We start from the raw sequence: 21,856 nt of genomic DNA on the forward strand, positions 1-21,856 counted from the left end.
GCAGGCGGGACAAAGTGAGCTATCTTTGAGGGCCTGATACTGTAATTCTAGAAGGCCCAGTTTTCTGTGGGATGGAGAGGAGGGGGCTGAGGGGTGGCAGAGGGTACTCACCTCTTCCTCTCTTTGTTCTTTTCTTTTCTTTTGCTCTTGGGGCTTCGAGATCTGCAGAAAGCAGAGGCTACAGTGACAGCACAGCCTGAGCCATAAGCCCACCAGTGGTAGGCTGGGGCCTTTGAGCCCTGGAGCTGGGCTGTGTCCAGCTGTGATCTGAGATTTGTTCCTCTCTTGCACCTGCGGCTCCCTGGATGAGACTTCCTGGCTGGCGTGGACTTGCCCACCCCACCTCACTGCTTTGGTCCCTTCGATTCTGCAGGGCCTTTGTCTCTCCTTTTCCTGGAAGTCCTTACCTGCATGACCTCCTGCCTCAGCCCAACTGCTGCTCTCTCTGGGGGTGCAATAGGTGATGTGGCCATGGCCCCAGAAGGAGGGGGGACTTGCCCTTTCCTTCTGGCATTGGTCTCGAGACAGGCCCCTCTGATGAGTCACCATGGTACGGGTGGCCCCTCCACACCTCATTTGGGTCTCCTGTGCCCCAGGTTCCCTCAGAGGGGGCTCTCTAGGGCAGAGTCCAGGCCCTCTGCCTCTCTGTCCCCTCAGACTGTGGCCCAGCCCTGGGCCAGTTCACCAGGGGTTTAGGAAAGAAATGCTTTCCCTTGGGATATGATCTACCTTTGAGTTACTCCTCGGGATCTCTATCCCACCTCATCTGGCTCTCTGGGGTGGGCCCAGCTCCTTCTGCCTTTGACAGATGGACCGAGAAACTTCTGATTAGGCTTCTAAGGTATCACCCCACTTTTGGTCCCTATAGATCTCTCAACCCCACCCTCCCTGATTCCACCAGATTCCTGCTCTAGTCCTGAACAGATGCCTCCTTCTGACTGAAAACAAGGTGATGCTAAGAAACACTGGAACGTGTTTCACACAGGAGCAGACTGGGTGGGGGGGTGGGCACGGGAGTCCAGAGATTTGAGTTCTAGAATCCATGCTGCCTGATTCAGGCCTCAGTCTCCCTATCTGGAGCTGATATGGCCCTAGCTCACCTCTAGGTCCTTCCCAGGACTGATGAGAACAGGACAGAGGAGCTGTGCAAGCTGATGGTGACCACTGGGAGGCAGTAGGGGCCCACGCTGGCCCAGAGGGACCGGAGGGGGATGGAAGTGGGGAGGACAGGAAATTGGGGAACTGGAGGGCCAGGATTAGGTGTTTGTAGGTGTTTGTTTAGGCTCTTCCCCCACCTTGCAAGCAGCTGTAGTCTAATTCTCATTGCAGGAATGGGACTGCGGACTCTGCCCCTCCTCAGGGCTGCTGGGAGGGGGTCTGGCTCCAATGCCAACAGTGGGGATGTAACTGCCCCACATCTTCTGAGTTTTCTACTTTCCACACCCCTGCCTCTGCCTGGGTTCCAGCCTTACACCTCCTGCTCTCCCCTCTTCAGTCCATCCTGAACAAGTCACTGTCATGCTCAGAGCTTTGCGCTGGCTCCTAGCCCCACCTGGCAGGATTGTTGGGGGCTGGCACTTGCCCCCAGAAACTCCATGTTCAGTCGCAGCCTGTTCACCCTATCTTCTACCCACTGAGCTGTCTAGACCAAGGAGGTCCTTCTGCCTGGCTTGTCTTTTCCCTGCAAATTTGGGGTCCTGATGCTTCTGCCTTCTTAATTGGCACCTCTAGAGATGCAGCCCTTGGACATTGGGCCTATTGTGTTGTCTGGAAGTTTTGGGGACCCCCAAGGCAAGGCTGACTTGTGGGCAGGCAAGGATTGCAGTTGGCCTTCATCCTCCTCCTCTCCCCTGTCTGGCTCTGGGAAGGAGTCCCTGGAGTGGGAAGATGGAGCAGGGCAGGACCCTTGCAACTCCCTGCCATCATGGCTTCCTGGTCCCAGGAGTGGGACTGGCCTCTGTGCACATCCTCTTGTCATGCCTCCATAGAGTGCCACTCACCTGTGCCGTCTCTTCCTCCGGGACCCAGAATCAGACCTGTAGGGCCAATAAAAGGGTTCTCTTGAGCCTGCTTGGGGTGGCCTGGGGACAGGATCTGCACAGCCTTGGTTGTGGGGGCCCCATGGAAGTGAAAGGAGGCCCCAGGGGAGGGAGGGTACCTGTCTCGGCGGTGTTTCTTCACACTCTTCTTCTTCTTGCGCAGGGGTGAGGAGCTCCCACAGCTGTGGACACAGTTGGGGGGTTCTGGTGAACTGGGGCCCAGGATGGAGGGGTGGTGAAAATGGCTGGGGAAGTCCTTGTGCCTGGGGCATTGAAGCTGGAAAGGGGCCTCCAGGGCATAAAGCCAACTGCCATTGTAAGAGTGAACCAAGGCCCTAAGGGTCTGCAAATTCTCTAAGGGTAGTTGATGGAGCTGCTTGTGTTATCCATTCCTCAGTTTTCCAGCCTCCTGGGCATTGTGAATATTTCAAACCCAAAGGTTAGGGTCTCCAGTGATGGGATTTCTGACCTCTGTGGGGAAAAGCTGGCATGCTGGCTGTGTCCAGGCTCCAGGACCTGAGGTGGCTGGCCTTCTGCCTCTGGGGAATGACCTTGGACTCTCCCACCCACACATATCCTCTCCAGGCCCAGCCCATCCTTGACCCGCTTTCATCACTGACCTGCACTCGGAGTCTAGTCTCCTCTTTTTGCTGAGGGCAGGGGGAGAAAGAAGGGAAACAGACAATTGGATGGTGTTAGCTGTGGCCCCAGGGTCTCACACAGGGAAGGAGGCACATAGAGAAGGGGAGTCACAGATGAGACCAGCCAAACGCCTCCTCCCTACGCTACTCACACTTGTGGTGGGTGCAGGACCCGGGGCAGGTGCTAGAAGAAGGAGGGCAGGTGGATCAAGGAGGCGGGGAGTGTGTCCAGTTCTGGGGCGGGCGAGTGACAACGTGGTGGTGGTGGTGGTGGTGGTGGTGGTGATTCAGCGAGGGGAGGGGCTTGGTGAAGGGGAGGGGCCCAGTGAGGGGAGGGATGTGATGGAGGGGAGGGATGTGATGGAGAGGAGGGGCTCAGTGAGGGGGAGGGCACTTAGCGCAGCGAAGGGGAGGGATTCAGTAAAGGCAGGGGCCCAAAGGTGCGGCGTTGGCGCCCTGCGGGCCGAAGGATGGGCACCTGGGGTCCCCCCCAGCGCCCTTCCCACCCTCTCTGGCCGGGTGGCGGCTCTCACCGGCTTCTCCTGTGGCCGCCTTTCTTTTTCTTCTTCTTCTTGGGAGGGGGCGACGCCGAGCTGCTGGACCAGTGCTTGGTCCTGGGTGAGAAGGGGCGGGGGTGGGGAGAAAAGGTGAGGGCGGAACGGTGGCCCCCATCCCTCCATCCCCCCGCCGCGGCGGCGGGCGCTGACCTGTACCCCCGGTGCCCGCGGTAGCAGGCGGCCGGGCAGTCGCAGTCCACTGGACCGTCGTCCTCGTCGAAGGGCGCGTACTCCAGGCCCGGCTCGGCGCCCTCGATCAGCCGCGGGGTCTCCGCCACGCTGCCGGCGACAGGGACGCTCACCACCCGCCGCCGCGGCCGGGCCGTCCGGCGGCCCCTTACCCCGCGCGGCGCACCGGGGCCTGGCCGGGCCGTAAGGTCAGGATGTGCCCGGCACCCAGGTCTGCGGCTTGGACCTCTAGAGGGTCAGGCAGGGATTTGGGGAACCCAATCGGGAGCCTCCCTTACAGGCCCCAGCCTCAGCCATGCTATATTTTGTCCCCCCTCAACGGTGCCGTATTTTGCAAAAGAGAAAGAAGAGCACGAGCTCTGCCCCCTCGCAGAGCCCTCCCCCCTTTGAGGTTCTCACCCTCTCAGGGAGCCCTATCCTTCTTAGTGAGGCCTCTCCCCTCGTTGAGTCCCCTCCTGACACTGATTCTTTGTCCCTCAGTCCCGTTCACTGCGCCCCACTACCCTTCACCGAGCCCCCTCTTCTCTCACTGAGCCCCTTTCACTGATGCCTGCACCCTTAGCCTTCGCGTCCTATTTCGGAGCCCCCTTCCCCTCGCTAAGCCCACTGCCCCTCCCCATCCTCCCTTTTCCCTCACTGAGCCCGCTCTCTGAGAGCCCCTTCCCCCTCTCCTAGCTCCCCCTTCTCTGGTATCTGTCTTCCCTTAATCCGCTGTCCCTGAGCCCCCACCTCCTACCGGAGAGCCTCCCTCCGCCCAACTCCCACCCTCCCACCCTCCAGCTCCCGCTGCCTCTCTGAAATATTCATAGCCTCTCCTCGCCCTCCCCACTGCAGCCTCCAGAGGCCTGGCTGCTCTCCTCGCGTGGCCAGGCTGTCATCAATCACTGCCCAGTGGCAGCGGGCGCAGGCCCCAGCACTCTGCCTGCCTCCGATGCTCCTCATCCATCTTGCCGAGCTCTCCCTTTCACTCAGCAGGGACTGCCGCATCTTGTCCCTGTTCCGGGCTCAGGAGCCCCCAGTCATCTTCTGCCACAGATGTTTGCTCCCTGCGGGCACTTGGAAGAGTGGTGCTTTTTTCCTAAAGGCTGCTGGGCCCAAGGCAAGAGCATGAACTTTGAAGCTGCAGATGTGCCCTCATTATGTGCTGTCCCTGAGTCATTGTGTGACCTGGTGCCTGTCCCACTCCCTCTCTGAGCCTCTTCTCCAAGATGAGAATGATAATGATGTCATAGGGCGGTTGGGACAATTCGTTGAGGTCACGGATGCTGTGCAACTTTGTTTTATATTGAACATGCCCAGAAGTGACCCTCCGAAGCCCCACCTCCAGGGTGATGGCTTCTCACCGTTTATTTTTTATTCCCTGCCTGCTCCAACAATGCACCTCCAGATGGTTTCCCCCAGTTCACTTTCCCTGTCCAGAGCAAGGGAGGCCAGGGCTTGGATGGCAGAGCATTAAGAATGTGACAAGAGCTTGGAATTCACACAGACAGGTCTGAATCCAGGCATGACCATGCTCACTGAGCCTCCAGGTCCTTATCTATACAACGAGGAAAAGAATATCCCAGCTTTGAGGAGAGGATTAAGTAAGCATCTGTCTATGAAGCCTCCTGACACGAGGCCTGGCCCTCAGCTGTTGCCCTGCACACACACGGCCACCATTGCTAGGCAGAGGGACTGTCAGACACTCACACACCTGCTCCTCCAGGGAGAAAAGCGGTTTTGACCTATGAAAGAGACAAAGCAAGGAAGGCAGATCACAGCTACGAGGTGAAAGAATTTTCAGAAACAAATCTCCAGCAGGGCATGAACTAAGGCAGCTCTTTAAAGATTGATTTTTGTATTAAAAAAAAAAAAATCCCAAATCTGGCAGGGTTAGCTAGCCTCAAGAATGCCATTCCAGGGGGAAGGCATAGCTCAACAGTAGAGGGCATGCTTAGCAAGCATGCTGTCCTGGGTTCAATCCCCAGTACTTCCCTTAACATTAATTAATGAATTAATTAACCTAATCCCCTCTCAAATAAATAAATAAGATTTCTTAAAAAAAAAAAAAAAAGAATGCTATTCAGTTCCCAAACACCACCCTGGCTCTGGCAGCCTAGAAGTCACAGGTGGTAGGGGAGGTCTGTCAGGGTGATGGAAGCTCACGTCACTTCCCTTGCCCCCACAGAGCCAAACACCCCCACACCTCTCTGCTCTTCCCCACACTCCTCTTCCTGAAGCCAGAGGCCTCCTATTTGCTGTCCCTGAAATCTCCAACTCCTTGGCCCATCCAGCCCTGCCACCCCCACCGTCCCAGGGCCCATCGCCCCCACACAGCCCTCAGCCAAACGCCTGACATGTAAAACATAGTCTTTAGTAAAACTTAAGGGCATCTCCAACATTGTGTGAGTGAGCTGGTGGGTGGAGGGAGCTTCCGTTTATCCCGACACAAAAATGATGGTTATTTACAAGATAAAATAGCTCAGTTTGGGCCCTGACTTCTGTAAGAATCCTTTCTTGCTTCCCAACATCCGAGCTGGGTTAGCCACTGAGTCCAGGCCCTCACTGCGCCCTCCTGATTCTGCTGGCTGCACCCCTAGAGACATGTTTCCTTTCTTCCTCTGTCCCTGGGTCACAGCTTCCTCCCCTCCCCCTCCTCCTCCCTCCCTGGGACCTTATCATTTGAACTCCCTCACTTTCCAATCCTTTCAGGGAGGTTGACTTGGGATCTCCTATGCTGGGAACTTTGAAAGACAGGCATGGGGAGACGCACAGGGTCTCAGAACCTTCCGGTAAGACTTGCCCTGGGAGTTCAAAGGGTATAAGTAGGCCTAGACTGAGGCTTCTTTTGCTAGTTTTGTGCAGCTGGTATCACTACTTCTGCTTTGCAGGCTCTCCCAGGGCTAGAACACTGGGTTCTCCTGTCCTGAACTTCCTAGATGATAACATCACTAATATGAATGTTCTCTAATGCTTAAATAGCTCTCCACAGTTCAAATCCCATTCAGAACCACTTCCTGATTTAAAGAAATTGCACACCCCCCTTTCAAATTTCTCACATGAAAACACTGAGGCCCGGAGAGGGAAAGGAACATCACCTATGTTTTGGGACCTTTGAGTAAAGAATGTAAGTTCACCTATCCAATTGGCTTTGAGAATTCACGTGCAAACCGGATGGCCCTTGACTTTGCTGGCTGGGCTTCCTGCTGTAGATGTTAGCTCAGCTGTCCCCTCCCTACTCTCTAGACACAGTTGTGGGTGAGTGCTCTGAGTTCTAGACTTGGTTAGTGTTTCTGCTCTTAAGTTCACGTTTGTCAGCTAGTTGATGCCTCACCACGTGTGTGGAGTAGGCTGGGGAGGCATTCCTCCCCTGCGATAGTACAAACCCAGCCCCAGGGGGCCGACCAAAGTGGGCTCAGCCGGTGTCACTGCAAAGGGACCAGGAACGTCTGGAGGCTGAACACAGCACCGCACGGGACACATGTTGGACTGGCTGCCACAGGCAGGGCTCGGACCTGGGAAGAGATTGCTTGTCACACGCGCTTCCTCGTGCCAGCAGTTTCACTAATTAACTGCTTCTGTTTCCCATTTGCCAGGAGCCTAATGGCCAATTGACAGATGAATGGGTCCAGAAAGAAGAGGAGGAGGAAGATTCCAGGCACAGGGGCTGCCCTCTGCTCACTCAGCCTGCATGCCAGGTCTGTTGGGGGATGGAGGGGGAGATGGGGGAGTGGTGGCAGGAACAGGGATAAATCAGGCTTGGGGCCTCACAGCACAGGGCAAAAATCTGACAAGTGCATATGATACTAATTACTAAGGCAGGAGTCAGGTGCTGTTCTGAGCACTTCACATGTATTTATCGCATTCAGTCATTTAATGCTCAGAACAAGCCTCTGATGTGTGTGTGACTATCATTGATAGTCCCATCTTAGACAAAAGATAATGAGGCACAGAGAGGTCACATTACGTATAAAATAAGACATAGGGAAAAAAAAAAGACTGGAATTTGCTCACTGTTTTAGAAAATAGCTTATGAATATTGTGTTTCATAAACCCTCTCTCCCAAACATTTTGTTATATTACGTAACTATGAAAACTATTCTTTTTTTAAAAAAATATCCAGAGTACACTTTAATGGTTCTGAGCTATTACAAACCAAGATTCAATATAATCACATGTCCATATATGGGATGTGTATTATATAATGAAGAAAATGGTTATTCTTTATTCTGGTTTTTTTTTTTTTTTCAGTGGAGGTACTGGGAATTGAACCCATGCTAAGCATGTACCCTACCACTGAGCTATACCCACCCCCTGAAAACAATTAGTCATAAAGGTTGTCTATTAGGGTGAAAAAAAAGAACACAGAACTGATAACACATAGACGTAAAGAAAACACTGTGTGTATCCCAAAGAGGAGAGGATTTTACTTTTATCCCGGGAATATGGGTAAAGTGGTTTTTAGAGGCAGCCTTGAATGATGGGGTGAGTTTGAGTCTGTGCAGAAGGAACTAGGGTGTCTCCGGCTGAGGGCTCAGTATGAGCAAAGGCGTGGAAGTGAGAACACGCAGAACGTGGCTGGGAACTGCCAGCAGGTCGGGTTGGCTGCTGTGTGATGCTGGGAGGGGGACGCCAGGCTGGGTCTAGAGTGTGGAGAGCCTTGAATGCAGGCCAGGGAGTCCAGATTTGACTGCCTGGATGGAGGGGAACTACAGGAGTTTTGGGGGGTAAAATAGGACTCCCCATATCAATCTGTTTCCAGACAAAAGCATGTCCTCTCTCAGTGTCTGTGGGACCTCACTCCTCTCCATCACTTCTCTCCCAGATTAGAGAGTCAGCTGCCCCACTGTTCTCCTTGTAGTTTCACCCATCTGATCCAACTTCCAAAGGGAAAAGTCCCCAAGCACCTGTCTGACTGCCTCTTAAGAGCCTTCCCCGGGCTCCTGCCATCTATGGGATCACATCCAGGATGCCACAGTATGATGTTCTGGCAACCAGTGTGGAGAGTAGACTGGAGGGCAGATTGTCACAAGAGACTGTCACTCAAACCAGTCAATTAACTTAAGGAGGAAGGATGATCCCTGGGGACAAAAAGCTCTGGGAGTGATCCTGCCCTCCCTACTGAGATCCTTTCCTGAGCTGGAGGTGTCATGGGCTTTTACAGTCTGTGGAGGGTTAAAATCAGGCCTCCCTCTCCTGCAGTGTGGAGACCCTTGAGCTGCTTCTGGGTTTCTTATTTCACTCTGAGAAGGCATTGAATTTCTCCATGTCTCAAAATTCCAGTCTATGAGTGGGGGTGGGGTACCAGGGTCAGAAAGCCAAAGGCATGAGCACAGGGACTGCTGGGGAGGCGTAGACTCCCAAGAGAACCCCACAGTTGGCAGAGAGGGTGGACACAGCCAGGGAGAGGGAAATAAGTTTAGGTCACTCCATTCCTTGCCCTTGCCAGGGGTCCCTGTGATCATGGGGGTGGCGGCTGTTATTGATTGGATGCTTGTGTTTCCCCAATTCATAGGTTGAAACTCTAATCCCAGTGTGATGGCATTTAGAGGTGGGGCCTTTGAAAGGTAGTTAGATCTTGAAGATGAAGTGCTTGTGATTGGGACTAGTACCCTTATGAGAAAAGACAGTTTCCTTTCTTTCTGTCATGTGAGGTTACAAGAAGGTAGCCTTCAGCAGCCCCAAAGGGGGCTCTTGCTGGAACCAGACCACGCTGGCACCCTGATCTCAGATTTCCAGCCTCCAGAACCATGAGAAAGAAATTTCAATTGTTGCTCTGCCACCCAGTTTATGCTTTGTTATAGCAGCTCGAGCCAATTAAGACAGTGGTGGGGAGCATCCGGTAGTGATGTACGTCTGCTATGTGCCAGCCACTAATCCTCACACTAACCATCATCATCTCAACTCATTTCCTCTACAATCCTCTGAGGATAGTACTAATATCTCCATTTTAATTAATTAATTAATTAATTAATTAATTAATTAATTAATTACTTTTTAATGGAGGTACTGGGGATTGAACCCAGGACCTTGTGCATGCTCAGCACACACTCTACCACTGAGATATACCCTCCCCCGCTAATATCTCCATTTTATAAGTAAAGAACTGAAGGCCCAGAGAAGTCAAAGACTTGCCTGAGTCACACAGCTGGGGTGTGGTCAAGCTGGCACCCAGACCCTGGGGGGTTAACATTGAATTCAGAGGTTTGGACAGGTGGACTGTCTTACGCCAGAGCCCTCTCCCTCCTCTACCCCACACTTTGAACTAAGAACTGAAGACCTGGTCAATTGCCAGGAAGGCACATGGAAGGCACATGACCAATCTGTCACCAGCTCTCCATCACCTCTCTGCCCTGGGCCCTGGGTTCAGCACCACAAACAGCTCTTCCCAGCCTGGGAGTAATCCCGGCCACCATCAGCCTCCTTAGCCTGCTGTGGTCACTGTCCGCAGCGCTATTCTCACACGCTTTTGGCTACCTGAGCTAGAAGGCTTCCGGTCCCACCCATTCCCCATGTAAAGGAGGAAACTGAGGCTTTGGGGGAAATCAAGGCAAGTCATACTGTTCTAGGCACCAGGAATACAGCAGTAAAAAAAACTGATAACGAATTTACCTTCACTGTCTTCTAACATTCTAGTAGGATCCCAGGACCCTGCCAAGTATATATTCTCCCCTGCTTCCAGAGCAGAGGTCCTCTCTGAGCGCCGTGACACTGCCTCTTCCTAGCAACCCTACCTGACTGATCACCCCAGACTGTCTCTCTCTCTTCCCTCACAGAACACGCACACACACAGGATCTGAAGAGTAAAAGGTTTGAGTTGTTTCTTCTTGTCAGGAGCTGCCAGTAATCCTGGTTTCAGGCTGTAGGTTTGTGTTTCCACCAGAGAACAGAGGCATGTCTTTCTCTTCCCCTCTCCCTATACACAGCATTAGCGCAGGGTGGGGCATATACCATAGACCCTCAAGGTCATTTCTTGATTATGAACATTGCAACCTTTCCATGGCATACTTCCCAGTGTGTCTCAGTTCTTAAATGCATCATTCATTCATTCATTCATTCAAGGAAAGAGATGATCAAGACTACCTGAAAAGACTTGGGAGTCATCCATTAACAGGAGAGTGCTCCAGCTGGGGAATGGATGAGCTCCCCCAGGAAGAAGAGGAAAGGCAGAGCTGGGGAAGGGACCTGAGGATATGATTGAACCTTAGCAGGAACCAACATCTGGGAAGTAGGCAGGAGCAAGGGAGGAGCAGAAGCCGTCAGAGGCATAGGAGGAAGCTCACAGAGAACAGCATCTTGGACTCCAGGGGGGAAAGCAATTTCCAGAGGGGAAGCACAGGGGTGACACGTGTGAGAGAGAGGCCAGGCCTGCAGAGAAGCCCGGGCTGTGCTAAGTACGACACAGGCAGCTCCAGCCCAAGCAGGTCATGGGACTTGTGGGGGCAGAAGCCAGATCTTCATGGCTTAAGGAAGTGGAGACAATGTGTACCACACACTCGACAGAAACTGGGTGGAGAAAGGAGAGGGAAATGTGGGCTGGTAGCTGGAGGAGAAAGCAGGGCTGAGGAAGAATGAGAAGCAGATTTAGAGGAAAAAGCCAGTGGTGGCAGGGGGGTTGGGGGGCAGGGAGAGCAGCCAGTTTGAGCTGGAGGGGCAGTTATCACTGGGAGGGCCCAGAGAAGGTGGCCAAGGTAGATTCCTGAGAAATCCCCCGACCCTCAAATGGGATGGAAGAGGAAAGGGTGGCTGATTTCCCAGAGGAGTCCTGGGGCCATCTGAGGAGGCACGGGGCAGAAAGCCAGGACCTGGCGGTTTGGAGGGGGTGTGGGCAGTGGTGGAAGATCTTATTGTCAGGAGGTTTGAGAAGGGAAGAGAGGGGCTAGCCCCGCTCTGGGGGAAACCTGCAGGGCATCACTGAGGGGTGCTGTGTGTTCTGGGAGGCTGGAGAGGAGCTGGTGGTGGTATCACTTCTTCCCACCCCAGGGGAGGAGACAGCAGGCCAGCTGAGCCAGGCTCCCGCAGATCACCCACAAGGCAAGCTGGAAGCTGCCCTGACTCTGCTTTTACTTCTAGTTTAGTCGGAGAAGTGAGGTTCAGTGGGGTTAGGAGGGGACTCCCCGATCCTGAGAATCCCCAGCGGTCTAGAATTTCTGCAGAAGGGCTGCCTGTTGAGGTACATCTACTCTTGCAATGCTGTCTGCCCTCAAGACAACAGCAATGGGAAAATCACTCCAAAGGGGCTGCTGTCATTTTATTTTTGTGCCAGTAAAGATGCACAGGGACTTAGGGCTTCAGTAAGGTGCCCTCTCCCCAAACTTGCCCTACTCTGGAGGAAATGACCAGCAGCATTCACCCCAGTCTCACTTCCAGCCAAAAGGCACACAGGATGCCGGCACACAGGAGGGGCCACTGAGGCTTAGCACACGGGCAAGACCCATAGAGTAGATTCAGTGATTCTCCCTTAGTGAACACTGCCTGCCGGGCATGGAGCTCACTGGCCACCCAGCCATGCCTGGGCACTTGCAGAGACAGGCTGTCCCCACCCTCCTATAGCAGCCTGCTCCATTTTATATGGTTTTGAGTGGTTGAAGTCCTCCTGTAATCTGAGACAAAGTGTACCTCCCTGTAACTTCCCTATTTGATCCAAAGCCCACCCAGGAGGCCCATAGCATCCCAATGTGTCTCCTATTCTGTGACAGCTGCAGAGATGTCACTCCCGTAGAGCCCAGGCTCTCATTACCCAATAAATCTTTGGCCAAGCCAGCAATGGCATTTGGTGTGTTGGTTCTTTTTCTAGAGTACGTGCTTACTCTGGAGGCTACTTTATAGGTGGTAATAGTTGGGGCAGAGGGACACACCTGTCTGCCAGTGACAACACTAGGGCCAGAACATTTCTCAAGTTTCATGATTTGTAGCCCAGGATTCCCTGAGCTGAGATCTGGGCTGCCTCCCCCACCACTGGGCCATTGGTAGAACCCAGGGTGGCAGGGAGGCCTTTGGTGATGCACAGGTACCCAGAGGCTCCTGCCCAGTGCCCTGGGCCAGGCCAGAGCATCCAGTGAAGAGGACCCATACCCTCTCTTCTTCCGTCTCTTGCTCCCCACCTCCAGCCCCCACCGCCTGAGGGAGCACTGGGAAATGCGCCTCTGGCCCCCAGCTGCTGCCTGGGCCTCCCCTCCCGGTACTCTGCCCTAACACGGGCAGCACTCACATGTGGCCCCCAGGCCGGTCCTCCCTGATGAGCATTCCCTCCTTCTCCATCAGCATCTGCCGGAAGGTCCTGACCTTCTGCCGGGTCTCCTCCTCTGAGTACCTGCGGGGCACAGGGAAGGTGAGCGCTGCTCTCTTGGCTTTGGTTTCCTCCCCACCTGCCTGACCCCGAGCCCAGCCCTCAGTCACAATGGCACCATCCAGCTCGCTATGTCCTGTCCGAGTTCACCCCATCGACAAGATTCTCAGTGTTGGGGAAGCTCAAGGCCTACCTACTTTGAACCAAATCGGCCAATCAACCAACTAAACAAACTATCAGCCAAATAAACACATAAACTAAAGGATGAGTTGTTCCCAGAGGTGGGGAGACCCACCAGGGAGGCTGGGCCCTTCCTCCTGGCCCTCTCCCACCCCTGGCCAGCCCTCCCTCCCACATCCAGGCTGAAGTCACTCTCTGGAGACATTTTAGGGGAGAAGTGAGACCCCTGGCCTTGATACATACGTGGTCTTTTCTATTTTCCTGGCCTCAAGGACATCTGATCCTCACAATAGCCTTGAGAGGTTCTCAGTGCATCCCCACCTCTGCAAGGTCAAGGCTGCCAAGTGGCTGGCCCAGGATCCCAGGGGTAAATCCATTGCTTCTCAGCTTGGGGTGGGGGTGGATAAAGTCTGGGCTTTGGACTGAAGCTCCTGACTTCTCTATTCTGCTCTCCCTCCCTCCCTAAGCCGAGCCTCAGGCTGGGGACCAAAACCCAGAATTATCTACTCATCCTTGTTCTCGCACCCTGGGGTCAGCTGTCATCCTCTCTCATGCCACCATTCTGACAGCTGCTTGGGCATCCCAGCCTGTGTCCATGCTGTCCCTGGGTGGGCGTCTGGCTCACCCAGCCCCCTGCCCTATGCCTAGCACACAGCAGGTACCCAGTGTCTGTTGTTGACTGAATCTTGGGGCCCCAAGCTCACACCCTCTCCCCTTCCTGGGCTGCAGGTCATTGAACTGGACAGAAAACATGGCTGCCAAATAGGAACTGGGGTCCTGTGTTCTCTGTCATCTAACCATCCATCTGTGCACCCAGCAGGCCCAGCCTCCCCGCTCAGCCTGTCCATGAAAATGGTACACTGTCCCCTCTCAGGGACCCCATCTCTTTTCTGGCTCCTTCCCTCCGCCCTCCTTTCCGCCTCCCCTTCAACAAGCATTTGGGATTGACCCAGTCATTTGGGAGAACAATTTGACAATTCTTTTCAAAAGCCTTTAAAAAAATGAACAGAGCCTTTGACTCATAAATTAACTTCCAGGTTTACTCTGTGGAAATAATTATGGCTACGCACAAAGATATGACTCATGAGATGTTTACAACAGGATGGGCCTCCCCCCGCCACCAGGTTAGGTGCCAGTGTTTGTGTTTCCATAGCAACCGGAGCCTCCTGGATCCTGGCAGGTGGTTTATGCGCTAGTTATCATCTGTTGACTCCACTGTATTCTGCACTGGCCTGGGAGTTCCCTGAGGGCAGGGACCTTGTCTGTCTGGATTGCTATTGTGTCCCTAGCACCTGGCACTTTGCCTGCATCCAAAAATGTTTGATAAATGAGTGGCTGGTGTTGGAGAGGCATTGAAGAGTTTGAAGGTTGGATTTTCATTTTGGAAAGATGGCTCTGGTGGCTGTGTGGCTGGAAGAGAGGGACCTGGAGGCAGGGAGGCTGGCACTGGGCTACTGCAGGGGTTCATGGGAGAGTTGATGAAGTCAGAGTTGGAGAGTGGGTGTGAGGATGGAGGGGAAGAAGTGGACAAAATACCATCTGGGAGGGAGAGTAGCTGGGACTCGGGAACTGATTGAATTTGTCAGGGTGGGTGTCAGATGGGGAGCACTACCTACTTCTTAACCACGTGTCCCCTGACCCCCAGCTGAGGTGTCACCCTCTATAGATTCAGGCACCCATGTGGCCCAGTATAGGAAGGATTGGGTCCAGCCTAGCAGGGGTAGGAGCCCATCTCTTCCAACCCCTCACCCTTTCCAGCTTCACAGCCCTGGGCCTTGGCTCGTAAGTGTCCACCTTGGACCTTGTTTATCATTCAGCCAGAAGTCCCTTGGCCTTACTTGTTGGGCAGTACAGAGCCCTAGCTCGCTGGGCTCTGAAGGAGGGTATCCTTCTTGCTGTAAACATCCCCTGAGTCACATCTTTGGTCCCTTTCTGAGCAGTGGAGGCACAGAGGAACCACTTCCATCTCAACTTCTCCTCAGGAGACCAGCTGGTCATTGTCACCAGCACAGAGACAGACAACACAGGCCCTTCAACACTGCCCAGCCCCCAATGCATAAGCCCCTGGGAGGGAGACACAGGCTGGCTGGGCCATTGGCAGAGGGCCTGGGACCTGGTCGGGTTGGGAAGGAGATGGCCCAAGAGCAAGGCTGGGCCAGATCGCCAGCTGTGTTGGAGGGGCTTCAGGCCAGGGTCTGAGCTGCATGAGCCGCAAGCCTGGTGGTCTACAGAGCGTGTGAAAGCTGGGAGGTGGGAGCACACCTGTGGTTTCATTAAGACCTGGAGCGGGACATGAGCAGGGACTTAGGGCTCATCCCAGAGCCATCAGGTGTAAGGTGACGTGACTAACTCTAGCACCTGTTGTTGGGGGGCCAGGGGTGCTGGATTGAACTGACTCGGAAAGACCATTTTATGCCCCAGGGCTTCGTGCTGGGAGAAGCTGGGGACCCAGGGATGACATCCGATTATTGGGCAAAGTGGTCTCAAGTGTGACCACCGCCTCAGAGTCTCCTCTCAGACCTCTCAGTGGAGGCCACGGGGACAGTCATTAAGAGGAGAGGCAGGAGAGCCAGGCAGTCCTGTTTCTGAATCCTGGCATCCTCCACTTTCTAACTCTGTGAACTTGAACAAGTCCACGTACTTCTCTTAGCCTGAGCCTCTACATCTGTGAAACCAGGATAGTAACTTGTTTTGCAAGGTTCTCCTAAGGACGAAGGGAGATGATTCATATAAAGCACTTTTCACAGTGCCTGGCATACAGTAGATGCTCAGTAAATGGTGGTGGATTAAGGATTATCTGTCCCAGGGCAGGAGGGACAGAGGGTCCAATCATCCCAGGCTCCCTGCCATTTTCTACTCTAGACCCCTTTCAGGTCAGCATGGTCCTGAGTCAGGAATCACTGGGGCCTCTCCGCTTTGCTCTCCCAGGAGGCAAAGGCTGGGTTGGAGAGGGAGGTTGGTACCCAAATCATCCACTCCCTGTGGATTTGGCAATACCTGCCAACTTAAGGCCACACAGGGGGCCTTGCTGGCTAAAAGTCAAGTGCTTGGATGAGGGGGAGTGGGTAGGCGGGACAAGGATGCCTGTCTCAGCGCCCCAGCCTCCTGGCTCAGACGCTCCTCCAGCCAGTCTGGCTCCCTCCTTACCACTGCACTCTATGGGAAGGATATGCCAAATTCATTTTTGCGTTGGGGACTTTCTGGGTTGCTCTCTGGGGCTCGGGTGAGGTGAGGGGACAGTGCATTTTAAAAGAGGTCCCCAGAGTGAAAAATGTTTCATTCTGCCTGTTTTTGTGCAGACCCAGCACTTCCTAGACAATCACTTCCTTGGTCATTAATTTGACCTTCGCCACAGGTCTGAGGTGGGTGGTGGCCTTACAATTTATTCCCATTTTACAGATGAGGAGACAGAACAGGGAGAGGGGAGGGCTCAAAGCTCCAAGTCCAGCTAGGGGCAGAGCCATGCTCCATCCAACTGAGTGTCCTCTGGGAAAGGGTATGGGTAAGGTGTGGGAGGGGATGTCTGGGGTTGGGGCTGGAGCATCACATCACGAAGGTTGGGGGCTCTGTCCCTGCCCCTACGGTGATTGCAGGTTGCACATAGAGGCTGCTCAGGAAGATGACTCCAAATGCAGCATCAGTCACCAGTGGATCAGCTGCCATCCATCAATATTAAGGAAGGAACTGCTATTTAATGGGGCCAAAGAATGTATGACTAGTGGGAATATTTGTCAAATGCCCAAGAACCTGGTAAATAAATGCGAGTGAACCAGTGTTTCTAGAAATGGATATTAATGACTGGATTTTATAACAGAGCAAGAGTCCCTCTTTAGTTTTGTGGAGCACTTTTGGGGGACTGGCTGGGGATGCGGGAGCCCTGTACGTGCCTTAATCCACAGGACCCTCAGAACAACTCCCTATTTGACAGGCCAGTAGCTGTGGCTTGCCCAAGATCACGGGCTGGAGCTGGAAGCCTGGATTGTTGGGTTCCAGAGTGGCTGTGCCCTCTACCGACGAGGCAGCCGCTAAGAGATGGGGAGGAGAGGGGAATGGTAACTGGAAAGCTAGCTCTGTGGGAGACTCCAGTCTAAGGACCATCTGAAGTGAGGGCTTGGGTCAGGGAAGGGCCCCTGAGGCGTGAGTCCTGGATGCCTTGCGGGGCTGGGAGATGACACTTAGTACATGGCCAGATACCATCCGTCCTCTCCACCTGAGGCTGCCTTTGTGGGGTAATAAGCCTTCTGTGTGCAGGTTTATTCAGCCAGGGGGAGGGGGCTTGGGAAGGAGGGAGCACCATGAGGGAGAAGCCTTGGGGGGTTCCCTGAAAGGTTGGGGCTCTGTGAGGGTTTTCAGAAGGGAAAGGTTCAGTGAAGAGGATGGGGCTTAGTGAGTGGAGAGCGGATCAGGAAGTGGGTGTGACTTTGTTAAGGGAAGAGAGTGGGTCTCTGTATAGGGGAAGGGGGCGGAACTCTGTGAAGGGGAAGGGGGTGTTTTCCAGGGATAAAGCACAGAAGGCTGGTTCTTCTCAGTCTCAGTCATCTGGCTCCCTAGCCACGCCCACCCGCCCTCCTCTCCATGAGTCTCCCAATTCAATGGAATTTGCAGGTTTGATTAAGGTCTGAAGCTCTTTCTGCAGAAGGATACTCCACTCCCCACCCCTTACTCAGCCCTGCCCCTGGGGATCTCATTTCCTCTGCCCACATCCACAGCTCATCAAGCCTGTTTTTATTGCCAGCTGGAGGCCTCCTTTCTGTCTGTCTTCAGCAGCCTTTCACCCATCCATCGCTCCCTGCAGGGACCCTCCCCACCCCCATCTGGTCCCTGGCTGGAGGTGAACACCAAGTCCCTGTGCCCCTTTCTTTTTCTACAAGTGGCCCTTCCTGGCCCTTCCTGAGGGACTTCAGTGTTAGTGGCTATCTCTGTCTGAGCCTCAGTGTCTTCTGGGCACAGTGAGCCATGCCTTGACTGCCTCTTGGGGAGCCCAGGAGGCCTGGATGAACAGACAAAATTGTGGTTTAGAAGGACTGTTGTACACAGGCTGTCTGCTGCCATATGGCTCCAGGCCCTAATGCAATGGGCATTTCTGATTTCTCAGCTCATGTTCAGTGCAAGTCTGATGGGCAGGCCCTGCTCCCCACTTTGACTCCCTCAGCAACCAGCCCAATAATTTCAAAGTACTCAGGGCAGATGCAAAATGGAGCCTTGGAAACACTGGCTTTCTTGGAGCTGCACTGACAGAAATAGCTTTGTTCTCTATTTCTTTGCCTTGAGCTCCATGTGTGATGACTGTCCTGTCCTGCGTCCACTGGATTTTCAGGGGGTGATTGATGCACAACCCCTCCTTCTCAGCCTGATGAACTCCTACTGATCCTTCAAGGCCCATTCAAATGTCTTCTCTCAGAATCTCTCCTCTGAGCTCCTGAAGCACTTGGCCCTCTCCTGTCCTGGTCTATAACCATAATTTTAATCTGTTTTATGGTGAAGTTGGTTGTTAATGTGCTTGTTTCCCTTCTGAGATGGGGAAAGAGTAGGGGATGGGATGGTAGTCTTTGAGGAAGTGACTCTAGTCTGGCTCTGGGGCCCAGCATTGCCCAGCACAGTGCCTGGCATGCTCGTGTGCCCCTGTGACCAGTCCTGAACTAGACAGTGTGGAACCGAAGCTTCTGGATGTGGCTGCCAGCTGGGGTTCCTTTGCTGAAACCACAGGCAGCCCTCACATATTGTAAGGGCCCACTGTGCGTTCTTTCCTGGCTGCAGAACCTGCTTGGCTGAGTCCAGGCAGCTCGATCCACCCATTTTATAGAAGGGGAAACTGAGGCCTTGAGTTGGCATTGATGTTTACACGCCTGTCTCCCCCGCTTGGCTGGATGTTCCTGAAAGGCATGGACTGATTCTCCTTGGCTTCTGTGAATCTGAGCCCGCTTCAGAGCCTGACATAGAGCAGTTCAAGACAGATTGTTCGTTGAATAAACTAATAAGTGAATGAAAGTTTGTTTGGGCTTGCAATGGTTCCACTAGGACTGGTGCAGATTCTGGCCCCTTGTCTTACAGGCTCCCGGGTCCCAGCGCTTGCCTGGCCCCGCCCTTGAGTCCCACCCAACTCCGAGCGCCCCGCCCCGCCCGGCCCCGCCCGGCAGCCCGGCCCCGCCCCCGGCCCTCTCACCCCTGCTCCTCCATCATCTCCTGCAGCTCCATGCACTTAAGCTCCACGCGCCGCTTGCGCTCGTGGTCCAGGATCTCGCGGTGTGCGCGCTTCACCAGTCCCGGCTCCGCGGCTCGCAGCTCCTCCTCTGCCCGCGGCCAGGCCCCCGACGAGGCGCCCGGCTGCGGGAAGCCGTTCGCCGCGTCGGGCGGGGAGGGCATGCTGGCCGCCCCGTTGTTTACTGTGGAGGACATGGTGGCTGGCCCCGGAGCTGCTGGCCTCGGCCCTGCGGGACAGACACAGACACAGACACCCCGCGGTATGGTCACTTCTCGGCCACCTGCTAAGCTCCTCTCCGCGCGGGTTAATCCTGGAGATTTAAAGGCCCACTCATGGCTCTAATCCGCTTCCCCTCAAGCTGCAGAGTGGGGCGGGTGGCAGGTTTGCACCTTTGGGTCACACCTCAGGGCATGAAGGGGAACTGGACACTGGGCTTTCCCTATCTGTGAGGTAGGTGGATGCAGGCTGGGCTAGATGGCCTCTAAGGAGCCTTCTCATCTCCAGGGACCTAGTAACCCCCCAGGACAATCCTCTCTGCCTTGTACTGCTGCCTGGGCCTGCCTGCCTGGCCCCTGCCTGCCTGGCCCCTGCCTGAACACCTGCTGGCAACTCTCGGAGCAACCAAGTTGGTATCTGGGAAAATTTGTTGGTTTTATTCTTGTTTTTCCTTCAGGCTCAGTTTAACACTGCATTGTCCTGGCTCTAGTGGGTGGAGTCACAGAACACATGTGCTCCCCACACCCAGTAGGCTCTCAGACCACCCTGCAGAGATGGAAAGATGGAACCTTCTCCGGGTTCAACTCCATTTCCAACACAGATGCAGCTTTCTGTTCTCACTTTGATCTAACTTCTCTAAAGTTCAAATTCCAGGTTGGGGACTGATCTGGATTGAAGCCCACAGGACTGTCCCCTCCTTTGTTCTGGAAACACTGCTTCTGAGGATGTGACCAAAAGTGGCACTAACATTAACTTCCCAGGCAGCCCCATCCTCCTGCTGGTGGGGTGGGAGTCAGCATGGCTTGGGAGGTGAGAAGCCATGGCTCCATGTGGAGCATGTGCAGGCAAGCACTCCTTGTGTGTGCACAACCCCCCCACCCCAGGACTTATCTTAACAGAGGGGAGGCACCTCCTGAGCTATTTCCATTTCCTTCTTCCAAGGCTCTGCTAGTTGCTAAGCAACAGGAAGTCCTCCTTCCCAGGGAGTGGGATGGGAGGGAGGGAAGGGGTGGAGGGAGGTGGGAAGAGAAGGATTTGGGCACGTCTGGACATCTCAGATGGAGCCTTCCTTGTAACACAGCCCTCTCCCTGAACACATACTCCCCTCACTGGCTTCAAAGTGGTGGGGGTGAGTGGTTTTCAGAGCCATGGAGTCTGGAAGGCAGAGAAGAGGGGGACTATGAGAGGAAAAGGGCTCTAAAGGGGACAGTGACAGGAGGGGATAGTGGTAATGAGAACATACGCCTCTTTCACATGTCCATCTCCCTAAGTGTCTGGGTTCTAGGCCAGGCTTTTCTACTCCTTGCTGTGTGACCCTGAGGATGTCACTGCCCCTTTCTGAGCCTCTTATCCCAACCTGTGCCTGGGAGCATCATCTAGACTCTTCAGGAGAGGAAGGTTCTTGGGCACTTACAGAACAAAACTGTTTTTCTAACCCCTGCCTGCTTCCTGTCTGTCCCTAACCCAGCCCCTCACCCCAGCTCCACCAGGGCTTCTCCTAGGGTGCCCTCAAGCATCACCCACTCACCAAGCCCCACACAGAGCCCTGGGATCCCTGCTTGCTACTCACCTTGGTTCCAGTGCTTGGCTATGGACCGAGCAAGGGACATGTGTGGAGCTTGGAGACCCTTGTTGTCCCAGCCCACCACAGCCAACAAGTTTGGTCCCTCATTCTCTCTTCTCAATACTGCTCACGTTCATCCACCTCCTCCCCTCTCATTACCACTTCAAGTCCCTCACTCTGGCCTCAGCATCCTGTCTGCCCTCCCCCACCCCTGACCTCTTTCTGTTCATCTTCCATCAGCAACCTGGGAGATCCAGTCCAGGAGCAAATCAGACCATGTCATGCCCTGATTAACAGCCTCTAGTGGTTTCCTGTCACCTTGGCTTAGTCGTGACCTGGCCTGCCTCCTGGTCTAGCCATCCCTCTCCCTCTCCCACACACATTCTCCATTTCTCTTGCATCCAGGCCTCTCCATCTGGGATGCTCGTCACCTGACTCCGACATGTCCTCAAAGTCACTGCTCACAAGCATCGCCACCTTCTGGAAGCCTCCCCTCACCCCTCCGGCTGGCGCTACCCTCCTGGAGCTCTTGTCACTCTCTGTGTCACTGTGGGCTCACAGTCTGGCTCCCCCTGTGGGCTGAGGGCAGTTTAACTTTCAACTCCCAGTGCCTGTAAAGTGCCTGAAACACTGGAGCCCAGTGCACATGGGTGGAACAAAGAGGAGACAAAAAGGGAGGCGGGACGGAGGGAGGTCTGGCATGGCATTTGATACAGACAGCAAGACCCCTTTGCATTTTGCCTTGTGCTATCTTGCAACTTCATCCCTTGCTACACCTAATCCTGCAACTAACATCCAGCCCCTCAGCCTGGATCGTCTGTCCCCAGATATGTGCTCTCACTCCTTTGTGCCTTTGCCCATGTGGTTTCCCGGTGCTGGAACTCCATTCTCCCCTCTTCTTCACCTGGGGAACTTCAGCACATACTTCAGGGCCCAGCAGAATGCCACCTCCTCTGGGAAGCCTTCCCTGCTTCTGAGGAAGGGTAAGTCATTCCCTCCT

At 54.2% G+C, this 21,856-nt stretch overlaps 2 protein-coding genes across 2 annotated transcripts in view; one reads left to right on the plus strand and one right to left on the minus strand.

Moving 5' to 3' along the window:
• Positions 1-21,856, minus strand: part of SRRM3 (serine/arginine repetitive matrix 3) — a 54,883-nt gene that overhangs the window by 15,751 nt on the left and 17,276 nt on the right. Inside the window, exons 2-9 of the mRNA XM_074345899.1 lie at positions 19,038-19,302; positions 12,617-12,718; positions 3,388-3,516; positions 3,214-3,294; positions 2,660-2,689; positions 2,159-2,221; positions 2,001-2,036; positions 112-162 (exon numbers count right to left, since the gene is read on the minus strand). Coding sequence (XP_074202000.1) covers positions 112-162; positions 2,001-2,036; positions 2,159-2,221; positions 2,660-2,689; positions 3,214-3,294; positions 3,388-3,516; positions 12,617-12,718; positions 19,038-19,270 — 725 coding nt within the window. The 5' untranslated portion in view covers positions 19,271-19,302. The remainder of the gene's footprint in view (positions 1-111; positions 163-2,000; positions 2,037-2,158; positions 2,222-2,659; positions 2,690-3,213; positions 3,295-3,387; positions 3,517-12,616; positions 12,719-19,037; positions 19,303-21,856) is intronic.
• STYXL1 (serine/threonine/tyrosine interacting like 1) overlaps positions 7,083-21,856 on the plus strand; it is a 109,317-nt gene continuing 94,543 nt past the window's right edge. Inside the window, exon 1 of the mRNA XM_074345892.1 lies at positions 7,083-7,103. The gene's annotated coding sequence lies outside the window, so the exon portion shown is untranslated. The remainder of the gene's footprint in view (positions 7,104-21,856) is intronic.

This window comes from Camelus bactrianus, chromosome 18, assembly GCF_048773025.1.
Source record: "Camelus bactrianus isolate YW-2024 breed Bactrian camel chromosome 18, ASM4877302v1, whole genome shotgun sequence".
In the NCBI taxonomy this organism is placed as follows: Eukaryota; Metazoa; Chordata; class Mammalia; order Artiodactyla; family Camelidae; genus Camelus; species Camelus bactrianus.